The 19921-nt window shown below is 52.4% G+C and overlaps 2 protein-coding genes and 1 pseudogene across 4 annotated transcripts; all 3 read right to left on the bottom strand.

Annotated features, from left to right (window-relative positions):
- Positions 1–2600: 2600 nt before the first annotated feature.
- LOC307116058 (dipeptidase 3-like) lies at positions 2601–7514 on the bottom strand. Its single transcript, XM_079799696.1, has 11 exons — positions 7461–7514; positions 6778–7347; positions 6316–6442; positions 5708–5837; positions 5462–5603; positions 5154–5223; positions 4597–4773; positions 4209–4293; positions 3589–3664; positions 2976–3111; positions 2601–2883 (listed from the first exon to the last, which is right to left on the bottom strand). Exons 2-11 carry the CDS (start codon positions 7047–7049, stop codon positions 2641–2643), a joined length of 1458 nt encoding a protein of 485 aa, XP_079655822.1. The 5' UTR covers positions 7050–7347; positions 7461–7514; the 3' UTR covers positions 2601–2640.
- Positions 7515–8094: 580 nt separating this feature from the next.
- On the bottom strand, positions 8095–8672 carry LOC307092467 (ferritin light chain-like; annotated as a pseudogene). The gene has a single exon. The product of its transcript is annotated as a ferritin light chain-like (transcript).
- A 1519-nt stretch (positions 8673–10191) lies between these two features.
- On the bottom strand, positions 10192–16532 carry LOC307116057 (dipeptidase 2-like). Of its 2 annotated transcripts, XM_079799695.1 has the most exons (12): positions 16283–16532; positions 15760–15829; positions 14970–15351; positions 14594–14720; positions 14156–14285; positions 13928–14069; positions 13561–13630; positions 13266–13442; positions 12600–12684; positions 11897–11972; positions 10594–10729; positions 10192–10516 (listed from the first exon to the last, which is right to left on the bottom strand). In XM_079799695.1, the coding sequence occupies exons 3-12, from the start codon at positions 15305–15307 to the stop codon at positions 10259–10261; spliced, it is 1539 nt and encodes a 512-aa protein (XP_079655821.1). In that variant the 5' UTR covers positions 15308–15351; positions 15760–15829; positions 16283–16532; the 3' UTR covers positions 10192–10258. The 2 variants fall into 2 exon arrangements, with proteins under 2 accessions (XP_079655821.1, XP_079655820.1); XM_079799694.1 differs by lacking the exon at positions 15760–15829 and having other exon boundaries at positions 16283–16530.
- Between the last annotated feature and the right edge of the window lie 3389 nt (positions 16533–19921).

Below are 19921 nucleotides of genomic sequence, written 5' to 3'. Positions count from 1 at the left end.
GTATAAAAGTTACTGCAATAAAATCTGAAACAAAGAATACAATAGGTGATCTAATAGCAGAAAGTTATCATTGAGAATGAACTAGAAAGTTGGAAAGACCAAATTAAGGAATTCTCCCAAAAGAAGATAGAAAAAACAATTGGTGATTAGGGGGAATGAGGGGATGAGGAATAACTGCTTAATGGATATAAGGTTTCCTTTTAGGGTGATAGAAATGTTTTAGAACTAGATAATGATGATGGTTGCACAACATTGTCAGTGTACTAAATGCCACTGAATTATTCATTTTAAAATGGTTAATTTTATGGTATGTTCATTTCATTTTTTAAAAAAATTGATTTCAGAGAGGAAGAGAGGGAGAGAGAGAGATAGAAACATCAATGATGAGAGAGAATTATTGATTGGCTGCCTTCTGCACGCCCCCCACTAAGGATCAAGCCCACAACCTGGGTATTTGCCCTGACCGGGAATTGGACCTTGACCTCCTGGTTCAAAGGTCAATGCTCAACCACTGAGCCATGCCAATAAAAACAAATTGTTAGAACTACAGGGAGAAACTGATAAATGCACCAGCACAATAGAAGATTTCAGCACAACTGTCACAGTTACTATTAAGTCAAGAAAAAACCCAGCAAGGATTTAAAAGATTTTAACAACACAGTTAATGAACTTGACCTAATGGACATCTATATCCATATTTTTGCCAAGTATACTTGGAATACTTATAAAAATCGATTATTGGTTGTGAAGGATACCTCAAAAGAACTGCTTCCAACCATGATAGCATAATAGGGGCCAAATGTACCTTTCTGTGTAAATTAAATAGAACTGTATAAAACAATGGTTTTCAGACAATAGACAATAGGTGGTATAGGACTGTGATCCCAGATGAAAGAGAAATAAATGATGTGAGTCCTATGATTGTATTAGCTTATTGCCTAGAGAATACTTGCATACTGTAGTGTGGGAGTGGGAGGAGGGGGGATTGGAACCTCAACTCAGAACCTCATGGTCTTGCTGAATTGAGGAGAAAAATAGCCCAGCCGGTATGGCTCAGTGGTTGAGCATCAACCTATAAACCAGGAAGTCACATGGGAACATGCCCAGGTTTCAAGCCTATAATTCTCTCTCATCGATGTTTCTATCTCTCTCTCCCTCTCCCTTCTTCTTTGAAATAAATAAAAATATATTTAAAAAAAAAAAAGAAAGAAAATTCCCTAGCCGGTTTGGCTCAATGGATAGAGTGTCGGCCTGCAAACTGAAAGGTCCTGGGTTCGATTCCGGTCAAGCGCACATGCCCAGGTTGCTGGCTCGATCCCCAGTGGGGGCGTGCAGGAGGCAGCCAATCAATGATTCTCTCTCATCATTGATGTTTCTGTGGTATCTCTCTCTCTCCATCTCCCTTCCTCTCTAAAATCAATAAAAAAATATATATTTTTTTAAAAAAAGAAAGTAAAATAAGCCCTGCTTTTGGGAAGGCCAAAGCAGCTAGAATCTGCAGGACAGAATACCATGGAGGAGGAAGCTACACACAGAGAGAGGCCATTCAGAGGATTGATCTGTACAGACATACGAAGAAGTTTATATAAGACCAGAGAAAGAACCACTGGAAAGATGTCGGCTGAATAATTCCTGGAGCTCACACATTTGTGTTCCTGCCAGTGAGAACGAAAGACCTTTCAATATATGAGCCATTAGCTAGACTCCTCAGAAGAGCATTGCCTTAGTAGTCAGGCTAAATTGGCTAGAGATGAAACAATAGTCCTGACAAAGCTTTGAGGTCACCCTGTAGAAGCAGATAGGCCCATCCTCCCCAAAGTTGGGTCAGATATCAAGACTGATAAGGCTACATGCACTCCAAGAGGATATGGAAACTTTATTACTCACAAAATGAGCCTTTCTGGGGAGAACAGGATGACCTCCCAAGCCAGTCCAAAATGGCTTCAGAGCGCTGAGAAAGAACACTGACTTGGAGCTTATGGATACACTGTACACAGGAAAAGGTGCTCAACATCATTTAGTCATTAGATAAATGCAAACCAAAACCACAATGTGAGATTGGTGGTGAGATATCATTTCCCACCCTTTAGGTTAGCTATTATCACAAAAAATGCAAGGTAAGTGCTGGGGAGGATGTGGAGAAATTGAAACCCTTGTACATTGCTGAGTGGGGATGTACAGTAAAATGGTAACAGATGCTATTGAAAACAGGGTGGTGGTTTTGCGAAAAGCTAAACCTAGAATTGCCCTATGATTCAGCAATTTCATCCTAGGCATATGCCCAAAGGAATTGAAAGCAGGGACTCAAACAGATATTCACTGTCTAGCCTTCAAAAGGTGAAGGCAACCCAAGTTTCCATCAACAGGTGAATGGGTAACAAACTGTGATCTCTATGTACCAGGGACTGTGTGTGTGTGTGTGTGTGTGTGTGTGTGTGTGTGTGTACCAGGGACTATTATTCATCCATAAAAAGGAATGAAGTCTGGATTGCACCCCTCACCCCCTCCATGTGAAAGAGGAAGGACACTCACACCTGGTTCCATGCCTAAAATGTTTATTCTTAGCATATGCTTGTGTCTGGATGACTAGGAGGGGGACTTTGTGAGACTCCTAAGGTGACCTCTGGGGAACTGACCAGGTCACCAGAGCCACAGAATGAGGGTTGAGAAGGTGGCAGTAGCCATGAAGCCTAGGACAAAGTGTGGGGAGGCTTTTGGGGGACTCTGGAGAATATGATTGCTTGGCCGCTTGGTCACATCCAGGTGTGTGGCCAGGTGTTCATGCTGAAGCGAAGTCATGAGGTGGGAGTGGCAGGACCTGCCCACCTGCCTGTCTGGAAACTCATCCTCTGCAGGGTTCTGGCCACTGTTTGCATCTCTCACCTGTGGGTGGGAGTCATCAGTCAGTGGCTCCCCCAGGGCACCCCTCACCTGTAAACCACTGAGCCATCCTTTTGCTCAGCCCAGCATAATACCTGTTCCACTCGTCGGAAGACCCGCAGCAGATTTCCACGAAGGACACCCTGAAGCTCCTTCTCACTCCAGCCACGCCTCAGTAACTCTTCTATGAGAACCGGGTATGTGGATACATCCTCCAGCTCCTGAGGGAACCTGTGTAAACACCAGCCAGCCAGCTGTGGGACCATGGCCCTGATCCTTGTCTACGGCCATTGTCCCAACAGCCCCAGTCACATGGGAAACTGAAGGCCATTGTTCTTTAGACTACTGAATGCAACTTTGGAAGCTCCTTGAAGACTGGGCTTCTGCAGCATCTACCCACTGAACAGATGATCAGCCCACAACAGTGGCCACAGACCCAAGCTAGACCTGCTGGGTTGGGACCGGAGCTTGTGCAGGCGGATGAGCTCTGCCTGTGGGAGGTGATGACCTTGAGTGGCGGTGGGTCCAGTGGACCACAGAAGGGGCAGGGAAAGCCCAGGACACAGGCCCTGAGAGTGGGGAAATATCAAATTGTCTGGAAGACAAGAGCCTGTGGTTGAGGTTTGAAAGATGGGAGGACCACAGGATGCGGAACTATAATTCCCTCCTCTATCCCAGCCCAAGAAAAAAAAACAGGGAAACACTCACCGGCCAGACCCATCATAATTTCCACCAATCCCGATGAACTCAGATCCAATGACTGCCTTGATGTGGTCAAAGTGATCTAGAGGGTGGAGGTTGGTGGTGGGCAGCCCTGGGCTGGAGTTAGACCCTGGGATCAGCCCTGGGGAGGTTAGTGGTGGGCAGCCCTGGTCTGGTGAAGCTCAGCCCTGGCCAATCCCCCTGCCCATTGTACTCCAGGCCATGGCAGCTGACTCCACAGAGCTCCTAGCCAGTTGTGTGTTCTGAAGTGGCCACAAGCTGGACACTGGACCTAGAGTGAACTTCAGAGCCACCTCTTTGGATCTTTTCCTGCCCAGAAGCCACCCTGCCTCTGGGTTCCTTGAGAGCCTGGTTGGGGTCTGCCTGCCTGCCTGTCCTGTCCAGAGATGTGGGAGTAAAAGTGAGACTCAGAAGCAGAGGCAGATGCTTCCCAAACCCATGAGCACTGACTGTGGGCCCAGATCTGGTGGCCGTGAAGAGCTGTATATACTCCCCAAGGTCCGCCCATTGCCCAACAGGTGTGCTAGCTCGCTGGAGCTGTCCTGAGGACCCCGGTGGGCACAGACCCAAGCTAGAACTGCACAAGGAGTTGAGGTGGGGCTCACCTGCCACAGTGGACACATTGGCAAACAGGTTGCACTGTAAAATCCCCATGGACAGCGTCACCATCACAATGCCACCATTCTTTTTCTACAGGGATAAACAAATGGATACTCAGCTTGCCCTTCTGTCCTGATGACCTGCCCCCTGTGCCCTGGAGGCCCCTCCCATTAGGACAGTACTCAGTCCTGGCTTCAGAGATTGGAAGACACTTCTCCTCTGGGTTTGTGGGTCCCTGGGTGGAACTGATTTGGACTTGAGTTTCAGAGATCGGGAGGGTTAACCAGCCTTGAGTCCAAAAGTGAGGCCTGGGCTGGTAGCTTTGTTCAGGGTCAAGAATCTTTGTATGAAGCATGCTTAGCTCTGGGTTTGAGGGCTGGGGTGGCCACTCACAAGAAGTTGTAGGATGTCATCTGGAACGTTCAGCAAATGGTTGCACACAGCCCTGGCAGCTGAGTGGGAGAAGATCACAGGAGCCCTTGATACCTTCAGCACTTGTTGCACCAAGGCGTCTGACGCATGGGACAAGTCCACCATCATGCCGAGGCGATTCATTTCCCCTACCACCTTCTGCAGGGACAAATTTTTTGTTTGTGTATTTGTTTGTTAATCCTCACCCGAGGATATTTCTCCATTGATTTTTAGGGAAGTGGAAGAGAGAGGGAAAGACAGAGAGAAACATCGATGTGAGAAAAACACATCGATTGGTTGCCTCCTGCACAAGCCCTGACCAGGGCCCAGGCCGGGGAGAAGCCTGCAACTGAAGTACGTGCCCTTGACTGGAATTGAACTCGGGACCCTTGGGTCTGCAGGTCTTTGCTCTATCCACTAAGTCAAACCAGCTAGGGCGGGACAAATATTTTATTTGGGTGTGTGTGTGTGTCATAGATGCATGCATGCACATATCTATAGGGAACAGATGGGTTCGGGTAGGGAACAGGAGTCCTCACCTCACCGAAGCTTGTCAACCCACTGACGTTGGTGTAGAAGTGGTGTTCAAACTTGACGGAGCTCTCTGCCCTGCAGAAGAGCCAGTGGAGGGCCATCTAGTGGGCCACACCTTGGCCGCCAGAGCCTGGGGACTCTGCAATCCCTCTGTTCATCCATCCCCGCTCCAGAACAGGGTAAGGACGTAGGCCAGCTGCTCTCTGGGAGTGTGAGGGACCTGCCGGCAGTCCGGCCTCCCTCTCTGGACACCTCTGTCCTCACCGCTCTGGCAGCTTCCCCACCATCCTGTCTATCATTCCACTACACTCACCAGGGCGTGTTGCAGGTGAAGGTGAGTGTCAGGTAGCGCACCCCCAGCAGATAGAAACTACGCAGAACAGAGAGGCTGCTGTCCAGTGAGTGACCGCCCTCCACACCAATGAGGCAGGCCAGCTTTTGAGTGCTGTTCAGATCTAGAAGAGGGTGGAAAATCAAGTGGTCCGGAACCAGGGCCAGAAGCACCAGAGGAAGCCTCTGACTATTCCTCCCCCTGCCCCCGCCGCATTCCACAGCCCACCTTGGACTGAGGTCACAAGCTCCAGTTCAGCGTAGGAAGCACACATGCGATGAATGAGGTCAATCTGCTCCAGCGCGAGGCGTATGGCATCCTGTCCCTGGGTCTGGCAAGGGACGTAGGCTGACCAGAACTAAGGGTAGGCCCAAGGGCCCAGAATGTGATCAGGCCTTGGCCTGCCACTCCTTCTCAGCCCCCAAGGTACTCATGAGGGTCAGTGGCCTGAGTGAGGCCGACCCCATGGCACCTTGATAACCATTCAGCTTGCTGCCAGCAGCCAAACTGTGGACTCAAGACACATCATCCTTGCCTGCTGTTTGTCCATGTGCTGTGTGAATGCCCCAAGGCCAGCTCACCATGTCCTTTGTGGTCTCGGTACCTCCCACAATCACCAGGGATTTTCTGATCATTTCTGTGTAGTCTCCACAGAACCTAGGGATCTATGTGGCCAGCCTGTCTTGGCCTCCAACATCCCCACGCTCCCCAGCAGCCACATGATGACACATTGTGTCCTATGATACCCAGTCCCCAGAGGACTGCCTACCCAGGTTCCTGTGGCCTCCACATTCCCCAGCAGCCACGCTGTGGCCCCCTGTGTGTCCCCGTGGTACCTGTGCACCCACAAGGCCGTCCATAAGCTTGTCCAGGCTGGTCTGGCCGCGGCTGAAGTTGCGCAGGTTAACATCTTGTAGCCTGTTCTGGAAAAGCCGCCTCAGGAGCAGGGGCAGATGGTTGTGGCTGGGGGTGTCAAGACAAGGTTAGAGTTCGGACGTGGCCTCCGGTCAGGCAAGACACGTCAACATGCCTGGACCTGCCCTGTCCCACTCCACCTTCCCACCTCACACAAACAATAGCAGCAGGGAGACCTCTGGAGGCTCAGGTTGGGAGTGGGGTGAGGGTTCCACCAGAGACGGGATAATGGGGAGAAAGGGCCCATGAATGATGATGGAGTGTATCCAGGGGAGGTGTGAGGGAGCCTCCTCACTATCCCTGCACTCGCAGGATCCCCTCCCCTGCCTAGGGGTGAGTTCAGCCCCCACCGCCGTCACCGCCCCCACGCGGCATCTACACACCCATCCACCAGCGGGAAGTCCCGCATCAAGGCCTTCGCGCGCTCCCGCAGTCTCAGGGCTCTGGGGGTGCTTGGCGTGGTTGGGGCACTGGGAACATTGGGCATGGTCGTGGCGCTGTTTGTTCCCAGCGCTGTGGGGGCGCTGGGGGCGCCTGCAATGGTCCGAGCGCGGGTTACCGGCTTCAGCAGCAGCGACAGCAACAGCAAGAGCAGCGGACACAGCAGAGGCCGCCAGCCGAGCACGCGGGGACACTCGAGGTCCGCGGGCCGCATGCTGCCCAGGCGGGCAGGCGGGCAAGGGCTGGTTTTGAAAGCCTGAGAGAGGCAGACCGTCACCCGACCGTCGATGTAATGACTCAGCGGCGCGGCTTCGAGAGCAGGAGGGTCAAGACGCTGGGAAGACTTCCAGGGGTCCGTAACGCCGTCGCACTGCGTGGCCGCCAGGGGGCACCACGGCCCTCCTGCTCCCAACAGGGAGAGCACCCCAATGGGCCGGGCAGCCCTCTGCCGCGAGCGCCCTCTGGCGACGCATCGTGGGCTCCCTCCAGCCGGGATCCCTCTGCCTCGGCTTCTGGTAGGGACCCACAGACTAAGGGAGTGGGCCCGGGGGACGGGTCCGGGGGAAGCGGGGGGGGGGGGAGGGGGGGTGTACTGGGAGGGACCCAGGAATGTTTCTAGTCTCACCCCTCGTCAGACAAGTCGCAGGTCCATGTAGGGTTTTAGTTGCATGGATGTGCCTCACCCTCAACAAGGTCAACTATTCCATGAAATTCTAACTGTCCACTCAGAATAGTGATTAGATTTGTCGGTTTTGACTGACAGCAAAACAATGTCCTGTATATAAGTAATAAGCATGAAATTTAAGAATAATATTTATGAGAGGCCATTTTGTTTTAGCATCTAATATTGAAATTTGCTTCTGTATATATGTTAACATACACACACACACAAAAAAAGACTCTAGAGGAATATACATACCAAACATTAGTTGAAAGTAGTCATCTTGGGAAAGGGGTTACCAACTCCCTGGTCATTTGTTTCCATTTGGTTCAATGCATGGGAGAAAACTCCACGATGGTTAAAAAGATCTTTTGCAGGCCCTGGCCAGTTGGCTTGGTTGGTTGGAGCATTGTCCTGTACACAAAAAGGTTGCAGGTTCGATTCCTAGTTAGAGCACATACCTAGGTTGTGGGTTCTATCCCTGGTATCCAGAGAAAACTGATCAATGTTTTTCTCTCTCTCCCTTCCTCTCTCTAAAAATCAATAAAAACATATCCTCAAGTGAGGATTTTCGTGGTTTCAGGGAGGCCAGCAAAAGCTAGACACCAGAGGAATGCAGAGGCCGCTTAAAGGCCTCTGGGCTCCAAAGGCTCCTAGTCTGCTTGAGGGTGAGCCTCTTGAAGAGATACTCACTCAGCCCAGCCCGGGGACTGGACGGCCTTCAGAGATTAGTCAGGTGGTTGCCCATCTTCTTGATGAGTTTCACTTCCTCATCCAAGAAGTGGTTCTCCAGGAAGTCAGAGAGATGAGGTTCTGTGAGGGTAGAACCAGGGCGTGCAGGTTCAAAGGGGCCTGATTCAGGTTCTTTTCCATGACCAGGGCAGCTTCCATGACATCCTGAGTTTTACCCCACTTATCCTGAGAAGGCTTCAGCACGTCCTGGAAATATATTCGGCCACCATGCTGGTTTTGCAACTTTAAGAGACGCTGGGTGCCTTTGCACTTCTCCTCTGCCAACTTGAGGAAGTGGCCCACGCCCTCCAGAGCCACACTGTAGTGGTCAAAATAGAAGCCCAGAGAGAGGTAGGTGTAGGAGGCCTGCAGATGCAGCCTGACCAGGCAGTTGAGGGCAGCCTCCACCTCAGTGGAATAATTCTGAGGAATTAGGCGGCTCATGGTTGTTTAGCAATAAGGAATTATGGTCCAAAAATGGTGTTTGCTGCCCTGGCTATTATGGCTCAATTGGTTGGAGCATCTTGTACACTGAAAGGTGGCGGGTTTAATTCTTGATCAGGGCACAGACCCAGGTTGTGGATTAGAACCCAGTTGTATGGAAGGAAACCAATGATATCTCTCTCACATCGATGTTTGTCATTCTGTCTCTTTCTCCCCCATTTCCTCTCTCTAAAATAACACACACTCACACACACACACACACACACACACACACACACACACACGGTATTTGCTGGTCTTGGAGGCTGAGGATGGCTGAGGAGGTTCCAAAGGTGGTGAGTGGAAAACAGGGGTTCCTGGAAAAAGGGGTGTCCCTGAGTACGTTCTGTCCAAGCACTGTTGAAGCAAGAGTGGTCTGCCAAGGGCACTGCCCCATTATTTCTATTGAAAATTCAGTTGTCAGTATTGTTGTTCCTCAAGTTAATATGATTTTAAAAAATATGACTGCTTTTAAGATAATCTTTTGTCTTTGGCTTCTTGAAGTTTGACTTTGAAATGCACAGTTTGGGATTATTAATAGTACTGCTATAGTTATTTTTTTATATGCCTATAGGGGAATGTATGCATGCATTCCTCTTGGATGTATACCTTGGGTGAAATTTCTCCATCATGGGATATGCATTGACTATTAGTATTATTATTTTTATTAGCCATTACCTATTGTCATGTTTATTATTAGCTATGATTACTAACTCTTAATGTATCAACTCTTTTTAAAAAAATATATTTTATTTTTTACAGAGAGGAAGGGAAAGAGATAGTTAGAAACATCAATCAGCTGCCTCCTGCACACCTCCTACTGGGGATGTGCCCGCAACCAAGGTACATGCCCTTGAATGGAATCGAACCTGGGACCCTTCAGTCCGCAGGCTGATGCTCTATCCACTGAGCCAAACCGGTTTCAGCTCAACTCTTAATTTTGGCTGTTATTAGTGCACTTGCTATTACTGTTCATGGCTTGGGGGTAAGATGGGGCGATTGTCTTTAAGTAGCCTGTGCCTCTCAGAGAGAAAGTCTCTGTGGGTCAGGGAGGGGTAGGCCCATATCCAGGGCAGTCCAGCCATTGGAGACCCAGGGCCCATTATGTGGCCTGACATTCTGGGCTCTGTCCAAATAGGAACAAAGGTCATTTGTGATCCAGGCAGGTTCCCTACTTGGGAATGTGACCTAGAATTCTCTGAAAGATCGTCACGTGGTGGTCAGTGGGTCAGGATGGGGATTGAGGTGAGCTACCCAGGGGAATCCACCCTCATGCAGCCAGAGCCACCCACTGTCTTCTCCCAGTGCCGAGCCCAATCGCCCAGGTTTCCTCAAGCCGCTACCAGCATGTCTTCCTTGAGTAACTGGTGGCTGAACAGCAGGGTCCCCCACCAACCACCACTATTGGGACCCACCACAGAGAAGGACACTCATGCCTGGTTTCAGTCTAAAATATTTATTTTCAGGAAATATTTGTGCCTGCACAAAGGGGCAACTTTGTGGGGTGTCCACAGCTGCCAAAGTGACATCTGACAGGATGAACTGGGTCACCAGAGCCACAGAATGACAACTGGGAAGGAAGCAATAACTGTGAGGCTTGGGGCTAGGTGGGGGGATGATTTTGAGAACGACTTCTTAGATGACAACTTCGGTTTCCAATGCGTCGGAGTCTCTATTAGTTTCTGGTCTGGAGCCATATAATGTCTCGGATGCAGCCGCGGGAGGACAGAGCGGCAAGAGCTGCCCAGCTGCTCATCTGGGAACTCATCCTCTAAGGGCCTTTGGCCGCTGTTTTCCTCCCGGACCTGGAGGCAGCAGTGGGTGGTGAGGCAGCTCCCACAGCTCCCCCCACCTGCTCAGCCGCCCAGCCCAGCATATCTACCTGCTCCACCTGTCTGAAGACCCGCAACAGATTTCCTCGAAGGACACCCTGGAGCTCTTCCTCATTCCAGCCACGACTCAGCAACTCCTCTATCAGTACTGGGTATGTGGACACGTCTTCCAGTCCCTGAGGGAAACTGTATGGCCGCCAGGCAACCAGTTGGTGGGCCCCATATCTGTTCCCTGGTCCTGACTCAGAACCACAGCCCTATGTGTTCAGGGTCCATTGAATCCCAGACCCGGTCAGATATGGGAAATGGAGACTGGGAGAGAGTAAATGATTCACCCCTACTCTTTATATTTCAGAATCAAAACCTCCTTGAATATTTGTCAAAACTCATTGGAATTGTATTAAGATCTATGCCTTTCACTGAATGCAAATTTTTTCTCTATGTATAAAAAGAAGAAAAGCTTTTTAAGAACTGGATTGAGCCTGGCTGGTGTGGTTCAGTGGTTGAGCACTGACCTATGAACCAGGAGGTCACGGTTTGATTCCTGGTCAGGGCACATGTTCAGGTTTTGGGCTTGATCCCCATTAGGGGGCATGCAGGAGGCAGCTGATCAATTGATTCTCTCTCATCATTGATGTTTCTCTCTCCCTTCCTCTCTGAAATAAATATTTATTTTTTAAAAATAACTGGGTTGAACTCCTGCATGCACAGATCCAGCTGCAAGCAGAAAATACGGTCAACCTGTACCAGACTTTGCTTAAAGCAGTGATGGCGAACCTATGACACGCGTGTCAGCACTGACACACGTAGCCATTTCTGATGACATGCGGCCGCTGAGGGGGCCGCCTGCCGAGGATGAAACATTTGCTGCTCCTGAGGATGAAACATTTGCGAAATAATGTTTTTTCCTCAAAGTGACACACTACCCGAGTTATGCTCAGTTTTTTGGCGAAGCTTGACACACCAAGCTCAAAAGGTTGCCCATCACTGGCTTAAAGTCTGCTCAGAAGCAGTGGGTCTGCTGGCACTGGGGGTGGGTGCACATGCTAGGCAGATGAGCTGTCTGGTGACTTAGCCAAATATGATGACTTAGAGTGGGGCCAATGGGGGTGGGTGCACATGCTAGGCAGATGAGCTGTCTGGTGACTTAGCCAAATATGATGACTTAGAGTGGGGCCACAATCAGACAAGAAAGTCCAGGAAACAGGTCCTAGGAGGGGAGATGCCAAGTGGGCCAGCAGACCTGTGGTGAAGGCCTAAAGGCCGTGAGGACCATGCTGTGGCGGACATGGAGACTGTGAAGGCCCCACTGCTGCACAGCTAGCTCCTGACAAGCCACAGGGAAGCACTCACCTGCTGGTCCCATCATAGTCGCCGCCAATACCAATGAACTTGGATCCAATGACTGCCCTGATGTGGTCGAAGTGATCTGGGGGATGGAGAGTCAGCAATATGGGGTTTCCAGGGCGGGGGTGTGGGGTGGGGACTGGACTCTGCTGATTCTTCTTTTCGCAGCCTGTAGGCCATGCAGGCCAATTACTTCATGGCTCGGTACCCAGTGTGCCAACTTGAGAGCCCTGAGCTTTGACCTGATGGGATCCCAGCTGTCTCTGGACTGGACCTCAGATTTCTAGTAGGTCCCAGCACTACCAGTTTGGGCCATTTCACGTCAGGATTCACCCTGCCTCAAGTCTCCCTGAGAACCTATGGGTGCTCCTTTCCGTGGATGTGAAAGATGGGAGAGGGACAGACACCACAGAGACCCAAGGGGCTGCGCAGTTCCTTGGCCAGAGGCAGGGGCAGGGCATTTTGGGAGCCCCCACAGAGACACCCAGGCTCTATGTGTGACCACCTCCCTTATACCCAACAGCACTACACTATCCACTCTGTGGCTCTAGGTGTAATGGCACCAAGGTGCTGCGTACTGTGCATGTTTCAGTTTGGGGGTCTGTGCCTACTGCCAATGGATGGGTCAAATGTATTGGTTGTTCTGAGGTTCCCCAGAAAAGCCTTAGGTCCAGATCAGAGCTGCTCAGAGAGCTCAGGTGAGGCTTACCTGCCACAGTGGACACATTGGCCAACGGGTTGCACTGCAGCACCCCCACGGACAAGGACACCATCACGATGCCACCATTCTTCTTCTGCATGAATGGAAAGATTGACACTCAGCTTGCCCCTCCCGCCCCCAGCACAACCACCTGCCTGTTAACCGGCTGGGCAGGTGTTCAACCATGACCTTGAGGTCAGAGGAAACGTCATCTCTCTGGTTTGTATGAATGGAGGAGTGTCAGTCCTGGTTTGGGTGGGGTCTTGGACCTGGGTTTGAAGATTTAGAAGAGTATTTACCACCTAGAACCCTATGTTGGGTTCAAGAGTTCAGGGCAGCCCTAACCAGTTTGGCTCAGTGGATAGAGCGTCGGCCTGCGGACTGAAGGGTCCCGGGTTCGATTCCGGGTCAGGGGCATGTACCTTGGTTGCGGGCACATCCCCAGTTGGGAGTGTGCAGGAGGCAGCTGATTGATGTTTCTAACTCTCTATCCCTCTCCATCTCCCTTCCTCTCTGTAAAAAAATCAATAAAATATATTTTTTTTAAAAAAGAGAGAGTTCAGGGCAGATGTTCAGCCTTGGGTTTGAGAAAGTTGAGGGAGCTGGGGCTCAGGTTCAAGGGTTCCTGTTTCAAACCTCTTGCTTTGGGTCAAGGGCCAGGGCGGTGTCTCTCACCAGTAGCTGCAGGATGTCATCAGGAACATTCCGCTCATTCTTGCATACCCCCCGGGCAGCTGAGTGGGAGAAGATCACAGGTGCCCGTGACACTTCCAGAGCCCGTCGTGCCACGGCATCTGAGACATGGGACAGGTCTACCATCATGCCCAGACGGTTCATTTCCATCACCACCTTCTGCAGGGAAAGGTTGGGCCGAAGGCATCAGGGGTGCACCTGCATGTGCATTTATTTGTAGGGAACAGGTGGGGTGTGTATAGGCAGATGGAGCAGGGTATGGAACCAGGGTTCTCACCTCACCAAAACTGGTCAGCCCGCTGACATTGTTGTAGAAGGGGTGGATGCCCTTTTCTGAGCTCTCTGCCCTGCAGGATGGTCAGGAGGCAGTCTGACTGGTGGCCATAATTGGGCCACAAGAGCTGAGAGGCCCTACTGAACCCCCTATCCCGGCACCCCCGTAGAGCAAGAGCAAGAACCCACGCTGGGCCGTGCCTGGTAGTAGGAAGATCCTCCTGGGGGTCCAGAGTTGCTCTGTGAGCCCAGATCCCCTCCCCACTCCAGGGTCAGAGCCAGATTCCAGGGATAAAGTGTGTTCTGGGTCCCCGTGGTATCTCGGGCAGATCCCTGCCTCCGTGGGCCCATACCATCTGCACTGTGCTCACCAGGGTGTGTTGCAGGTGTGGGTGAGGGTCAGGTAGCGCACACCCAGCATATAGAAGGTACGCAAGACGGAGAGGCTACTGTCCAGTGAGTGGCCGCCCTCCACACCAATGAGGCAAGCCAACTTCCGGGTACTGTTCAGATCTGGGGGCAGGTAGGTTAGGTGATCACTTTCAGGGGCTGGGGTAGCTCGATCAAGTCCCTTAAACACCACCCACCAGCCTGCCTACCTCTAACCGTGGTCACAAGCTCCAGCTCAGAATAGGAGGCACACATACGGTGGATGAGGTCAATTTGCTCCAGGGTGAGGCGCAGGGCATCCCGTTCCTGGGTCTGGCATGGGACGTAGGCTGACCAGAACTGGGGGAAGGCCAGGGATTGGCTTGGGCAGGGCCTGCTGTGGAGCTCCTCCTTCCATAGCCTCCACAGCCCACACAGCACCCAGTGGACCCAGAGACCACATGCAATAAACGGCGTGTTCCCTGCTACCTGGAGGGCCACCAAGCTGGTTCACCATGGCCCCTGCAGCCCCGAGCACTGATGTCATGGCACTTTTGGGGTCACTCTGGTAACTGAGTTGCCATGTGACTAACGTATTGTGGTCTCTAGGGCCCATAGTCCCCCACACTCCCCAGTAGCCAGTGGCGCCTCGTGTGTCCCTGTGGTACCTGTGCGCCCACGAGACCGTCTCTAAGCCTGTCCAGGTTGGTCTGGCCCTGGCTGAAATTGTGCAGGTTAACATCCTGTAGCCGGTTGCGGTAAAACTGCCTCAGGACCAGAGGCATGTCATTGTGGCTGGAAGGAGGTCAAGGCGGGGTCAGGTCAGGGGCAAATGGGTAGACTCCTTTAGGCCTGGAGGTCAGGCAGGACATGCGGTCCACCCCACACGGTTACACGGACTACACAAGGACCCTTTGAGGCCTGGGCGCGGGTGATAGAGGAGGAAAAGGACATCCATGTGAGGGAACCTCCTCCCTAGCCCTGCATGCTCAGGACCCCCTCCCCAGCCCAGGGGTGAGCTCAGCCCCCACCGCACCTACGCACCCATCCACGAGTGGGAAGTCCCGCATCAGGGCCTGAGCACGCTCCCGCAGATTCAGGGTGCTGGGGGTTCCAGGTGAGGTTGGGGCACTAGGGGTGCTTGGCGCAGTCGAGTCGCTGGGGGACCCTGGCCTAGTCTTGGCCCTGGAGGTGCCGGGCGTGGGAAGGGCGCTGGGGGTACCCAGCGCTGTCGGGGTGTCCAGCGCTGTCGGGGCACTGGGAGCGCCCGGCCTGGTCTGGGCGCGGGTTACCGGCTGCGGCAGCAGCAACAGCAGGAGCAGCAGCCGCAGCAGAGGCCGCAGGCAGAGCATGTGGGGACACTCGAGGCCCGCGGGCCGCATGCTGCGCAGGTCCCGGCAGGCGGGCAGGATCTGGTCTCGAGAACCTGAGAGGCAGGAGAAGGGCCGAGGGCGACGATGGGGTCCCAACCGTCGGCTCCAGCGGCTCAGCAGCGCGGCCTCGCGAGAGGGGGATGAAGTCACAGGACCTTGCGACCAGTGGGCAGAGACCTGCGCTGCCGGAGCGCGGCCGCCAGGGGGCGGCACTGCCTCCCCTCTCCAGCCCGGAAGGAGCCCTGGCAGGCTGGATCAGCCCCCGCCCCCGCCCCCTGCGCGCGGCCTCCCAGTGCAGGCTCCCCGCCCTGCCCCTCTCCCACACCCACTGCTCTGCTGGGGCCTCTCTAGGTTTCTTTCCCCCGGACCCGAAACTTGCTCTCAAGAGAGAGGGCCTGGAGTGCTTCTGCCAGAGAGTGGCCCTCGGCCCTGTGACCTCTCCCAACCAGATCATATCCCACCTGCCTGCCGTCCGTTCTGGGCGCCCCTAGGACCACTTTATGGTCACAGTGTTCTGCGATCCCGGTTTTCCTGTGGTGGGCCGCACGGGTTGAGTGTGAGGGAGGAGATAGTCTCTGGACATGAGGGGTTAACTTTATGGACTCCGGATTCAGGTAGGGGCCCCCTGCCCCTGACCTTCTCTTTCCCTTCCCTTACTCCCAGCCTGCGTGTCTACCCCCAGGGAGTCCAGCCAGGAATTGGGAACTGTCAGATCCCCCTCTCCCATCTTCCCCAATCAGCCCCAGGAAAGAGCTCTCCCCTCAGATATGCTACACCTCCCCACCGTCCAATGGAGGGACTTTGGGGATGTGAACTGGGCTACCACCTGGAGAGGGCCAGGGAGCGTTTACTCCACAGAGCAGAAGCCCAGAGAGTACGCTACTTGAATGGCAGGAAGTGAGTCATTTCCAGGGCGGCAGAGCCCCAGTCCCAGCAACATTCCTCCCAGAGGCTGGCTGACCTGCTGGCCAGGAGCCCTCCTACCTCAGTGTGGAAGCCCCCGCCTTGCTGAGGTCAGAAGGATGGGTCCTAAGGAAAGGCCTGGAGCTTGGTTTTTGTGGCTACAACCGCCTTATGAGGTGGCTGCTCTGGGCTAAGTTGGCTGCTCTGGGCTAAGTTGGCTGCTCTGGGCTAAGTTCCCGTACTAGCTTGGCAGGCCCCACCCCATTCCCTCTCCTCCAAGGCCCCCACCCACATACCCACACCCTCTCACACACATACTTAGGGGACGGGCCTTATCACAGAAGTTGAGAGGATTCTGGGTCCTTGCCCAAACTCCTTCCTTTCTCAACCTCTCAAGTTTGTATTCTGAACCTTGGCACCCCCTGGAGTTGCTCCATCTTTGTAACCTTTCCCAGGTGACAGGGGTGACCAGTGCAGGGACAGTGGCCTAAGTCTGAGGCCTGGAGACCCTAGAAACCTCCCCCAAATAAAGTGAGCAAAACTCTTCCACAGGGACTAGAGGTCCTGGGCTGTCCACGAGGGGAAGGGCCCCTGGCTTGGGTATAGCTGAGGAATTATGCACTTGATGTTGCCCAATGCCTGTTGGCCAGGAGGAAGGGCCAACCGACGGTGCTGTGCTGGGGGTGGGTCTAGCTTGAGGGTTCTCTAGGCAGCCCCGCTTCTGAATGGGAGTTCCCCAGGGCTCTGCCCTCGGTGACTTGTGCACCCGAACTCAAACCTGGCTCCCTTCCTTCCCGCTACTCCCCTTTGCTGGTCAGCAACCCCACACCTACTCTTGCAGCTGAGTGGGGGGAACTCTTGGATATGCTGTTTTCCAGGCCACAAACGTGAGTTTGGTAGATAACAGCATGTCTGTTCCACTCTCGATAGCCCCACCAGGAAGCAGGGCTATAAAAAAAAATGGGGGAAAAGAAGGACAGGAAGTCCAGACAAATGAGTAACAGCTGCTGGTAGAGGAATGAGAAGGGAGCATTTAGCTTTTCAGGATTGTGAGTTTTCCTTCAGGGACCAAATGTCTAACACAGTGATGGGCAACCTTTTGAGCTTGGTGTGTCAAACTTCGCCAAAAAACTGAGCATAACTCGGGTAGTGTGTCACTTTGAGGAAAAAACATTATTTCGCGATATTTATAGTTTAAATAACATAAATGTATAATCGTTATATATAATTGTATTTAATAAACCAAAAACTAAATATTTAGTGCTGACACGCGTGTCAGAGGTTCGCCATCACTGGTAACATCCCAGGAATGGGGGAAACTCCAGTCTAACAGAGATAGGCTGTGCTGAGCCAGAGGAGGAGGGCACCATCTCTGTAGATTAGCCAGGCAGCAAATTTTAAGTAACATTCTTCAGTCCTTAGATAGGCTGGCTCTGCCGGCCATGGCCTTGAGGTGACCATACACCCAGCTATACACAGATACACCTAGACCCTCATACAGGCAAGGGCATGTGAGCACTCACACCCAAGTGGTAAGCCCATGTTAGCCAACAGGCTTGCCTGTCCTCCCCTTAACCTCACCGAGGCCACCTTTGCCCTGCCCTGGGAAGGGGGAAACAAGCACACACTAGTCAAGCCTTGTCCTCCAGGAGCTTCCAGTGTCAGTGGACAGACTTGGACACAGCGACAATTTGGGGGCAGAGGCTCTGACAAGTGTTATCCAGGTGCTGGAAGTGGTCAGAAGTGGCAGGAGAGAGGGGAGAGGGGAGAGGGGAAAGGGGAGAGAGAGGAGAGAAGCGTCTATGTGAGAGACACATCCATTGGTTGCCACATACACACACACACACACACACACACACACACACACACACACACGCCACTATCACTTTTTGAAAAATCTAATGTTGCCCTAGGCAGTTTGGCTCAGTGGATAAAGCAGTGTTGGCCTGTGGACTGAAGGCTCCCAGTCAAGGGCATGTACCTTGGTTACAGGCCCCTCCCCGGCCCAGGCCCTGGTTGGGGCTCCTTCAGGAGGCAACCAATCGATGTGCATCTCTCACATTGATGTTTCTCTTTCTTTCACTCTCTCTAAAAATCAATGGAAAAAATATCCTTGGATGAGGATTAAAAAAAAAAAAATGAAAAAAAAATCTAATGTCCTCCTGCCTAAAGTCCTTCGGTGGTTTCTCATTGCTCTTAGGATATACCAAATTCCTTTACTTGGCTCTTTCAAGTCCTGGGCAGTCTTTTCCCACTGACCTCGCTAGTCTCAGCAAATGGAAAAACCCACTCACCCTCTAAATTGTGGCCACACCAGCCAGGCTGCCAACTGCCAGGGCCTTGGCATGTGCTGTCCTCTCGCAGTCTCCAACTGGTGGGTTTGTTGAGGCAGGACTAGAACAGAAAATCTTGCCACCAGAAAGAAGTGTGTGAGTGAGCAGCTGGTCTTCCACATACAGGGCTCCTTGATCCTGGAGACTCAGGCTGTCGCTGCTGCTTTCTGGGCATTGCTCTGGTTCTGCTCCCATGATGACTAACATAGTTAAATTTTCAAGAAACAACAGTCTCTTCAGCCAGAAAGAGCCTGGTAGCCACAGACTTACATCCTCCAATCGCAAAGCTGAGGCTACCCTCTCTGAACAGTTTGCACATTTTCCTTCCTCAAAAGGCTGTGATCGTTGCTCTTGCTTGAAGTGCATAACCATGGAGGCATCTCACTTCCACTCAGCCTTCTTCCTAGTCCCCACCTTTCTCTTTAGAACCCTTGCCGGCATCCCCATCCATATCTGTGTTGTGGCAGAATGCACGGGAGATCGGATCAGCCAGCACTCTGAGGGAGGCAAATTTAACCTTTATTTCGAAGCTCTGCTATTCCAGGGGAATCCGGGTCCAAAGCCTGAACTGAATTCGTGGGGAGGCTCTGACCTATACACCTCCTCCTGTGGTGGGCCCCTGAGGGTCCCTGCAGCTCCACCCAAGTCAGTCAGAGTGGGGAAGTAAGACTACAGTTTTAACCAGATACTGAACTAGGTTGCAAGTCCCGCCCCCCTCCCCCTACCCCCTCTAAATACACACATTTTCCTTTTCACCTGTACGGCTGCTTTTATTTTTTAAAATATATTTTACAGAGAGGAAGGGAGAGGGATAGAGAGTTAGAAACATCGATGAGAGAGAAACATAGATCAGCTGCATCCTGCACACCTCCTACTGGGGATGTGCCCACAACCAAGGCACATGCCCTTGACTGGAATCGAACCTGGTACCTTTCAGTCCGCAGGTCGACGCTCTATCCACTAAGCCAAACCGGTTAGGCTGTACAGCTGCTTTTTGATGAGGATGAGTGATGATTTGGGTTCTCTGGCAGCCAGGCTCTGCCTGATTTCAGGCAGTACAGAGGACCAGCACACAAGGTCCGCAGAGCAAAGTTGCAAGTGGTAGTCTGACTGGGCTGCTTCTGGGGACCAGATGTTCTGGTGACTTCAATGTGAAGCCCACAGGGCTCCTGTTCTGAGGTTGGTTTGCATGCTGTCCCTCATCCTTGAGGTAGTGCCATCAACTGGGGAAGGCTAGAGGGACCTGAATTACAGGCGCTTGACCCATGAAGGCTCCCCAGGGAGTCTCTGGGATTCGAGCTTTGTTCCCCCTAATTCTACTCTACCGGCACCTGGTGCCCTCGCAGCCCATCTTTCTGTGTGCTTATGCCAGCACGTGTGATGGTTA

This window comes from Cnephaeus nilssonii (assembly GCF_951640355.1).
Source record: "Cnephaeus nilssonii genome assembly, chromosome: 20".
Taxonomy (NCBI): Eukaryota; Metazoa; Chordata; class Mammalia; order Chiroptera; family Vespertilionidae; genus Cnephaeus; species Cnephaeus nilssonii.
This window is presented reverse-complemented; position numbering and strand designations above follow the sequence as displayed.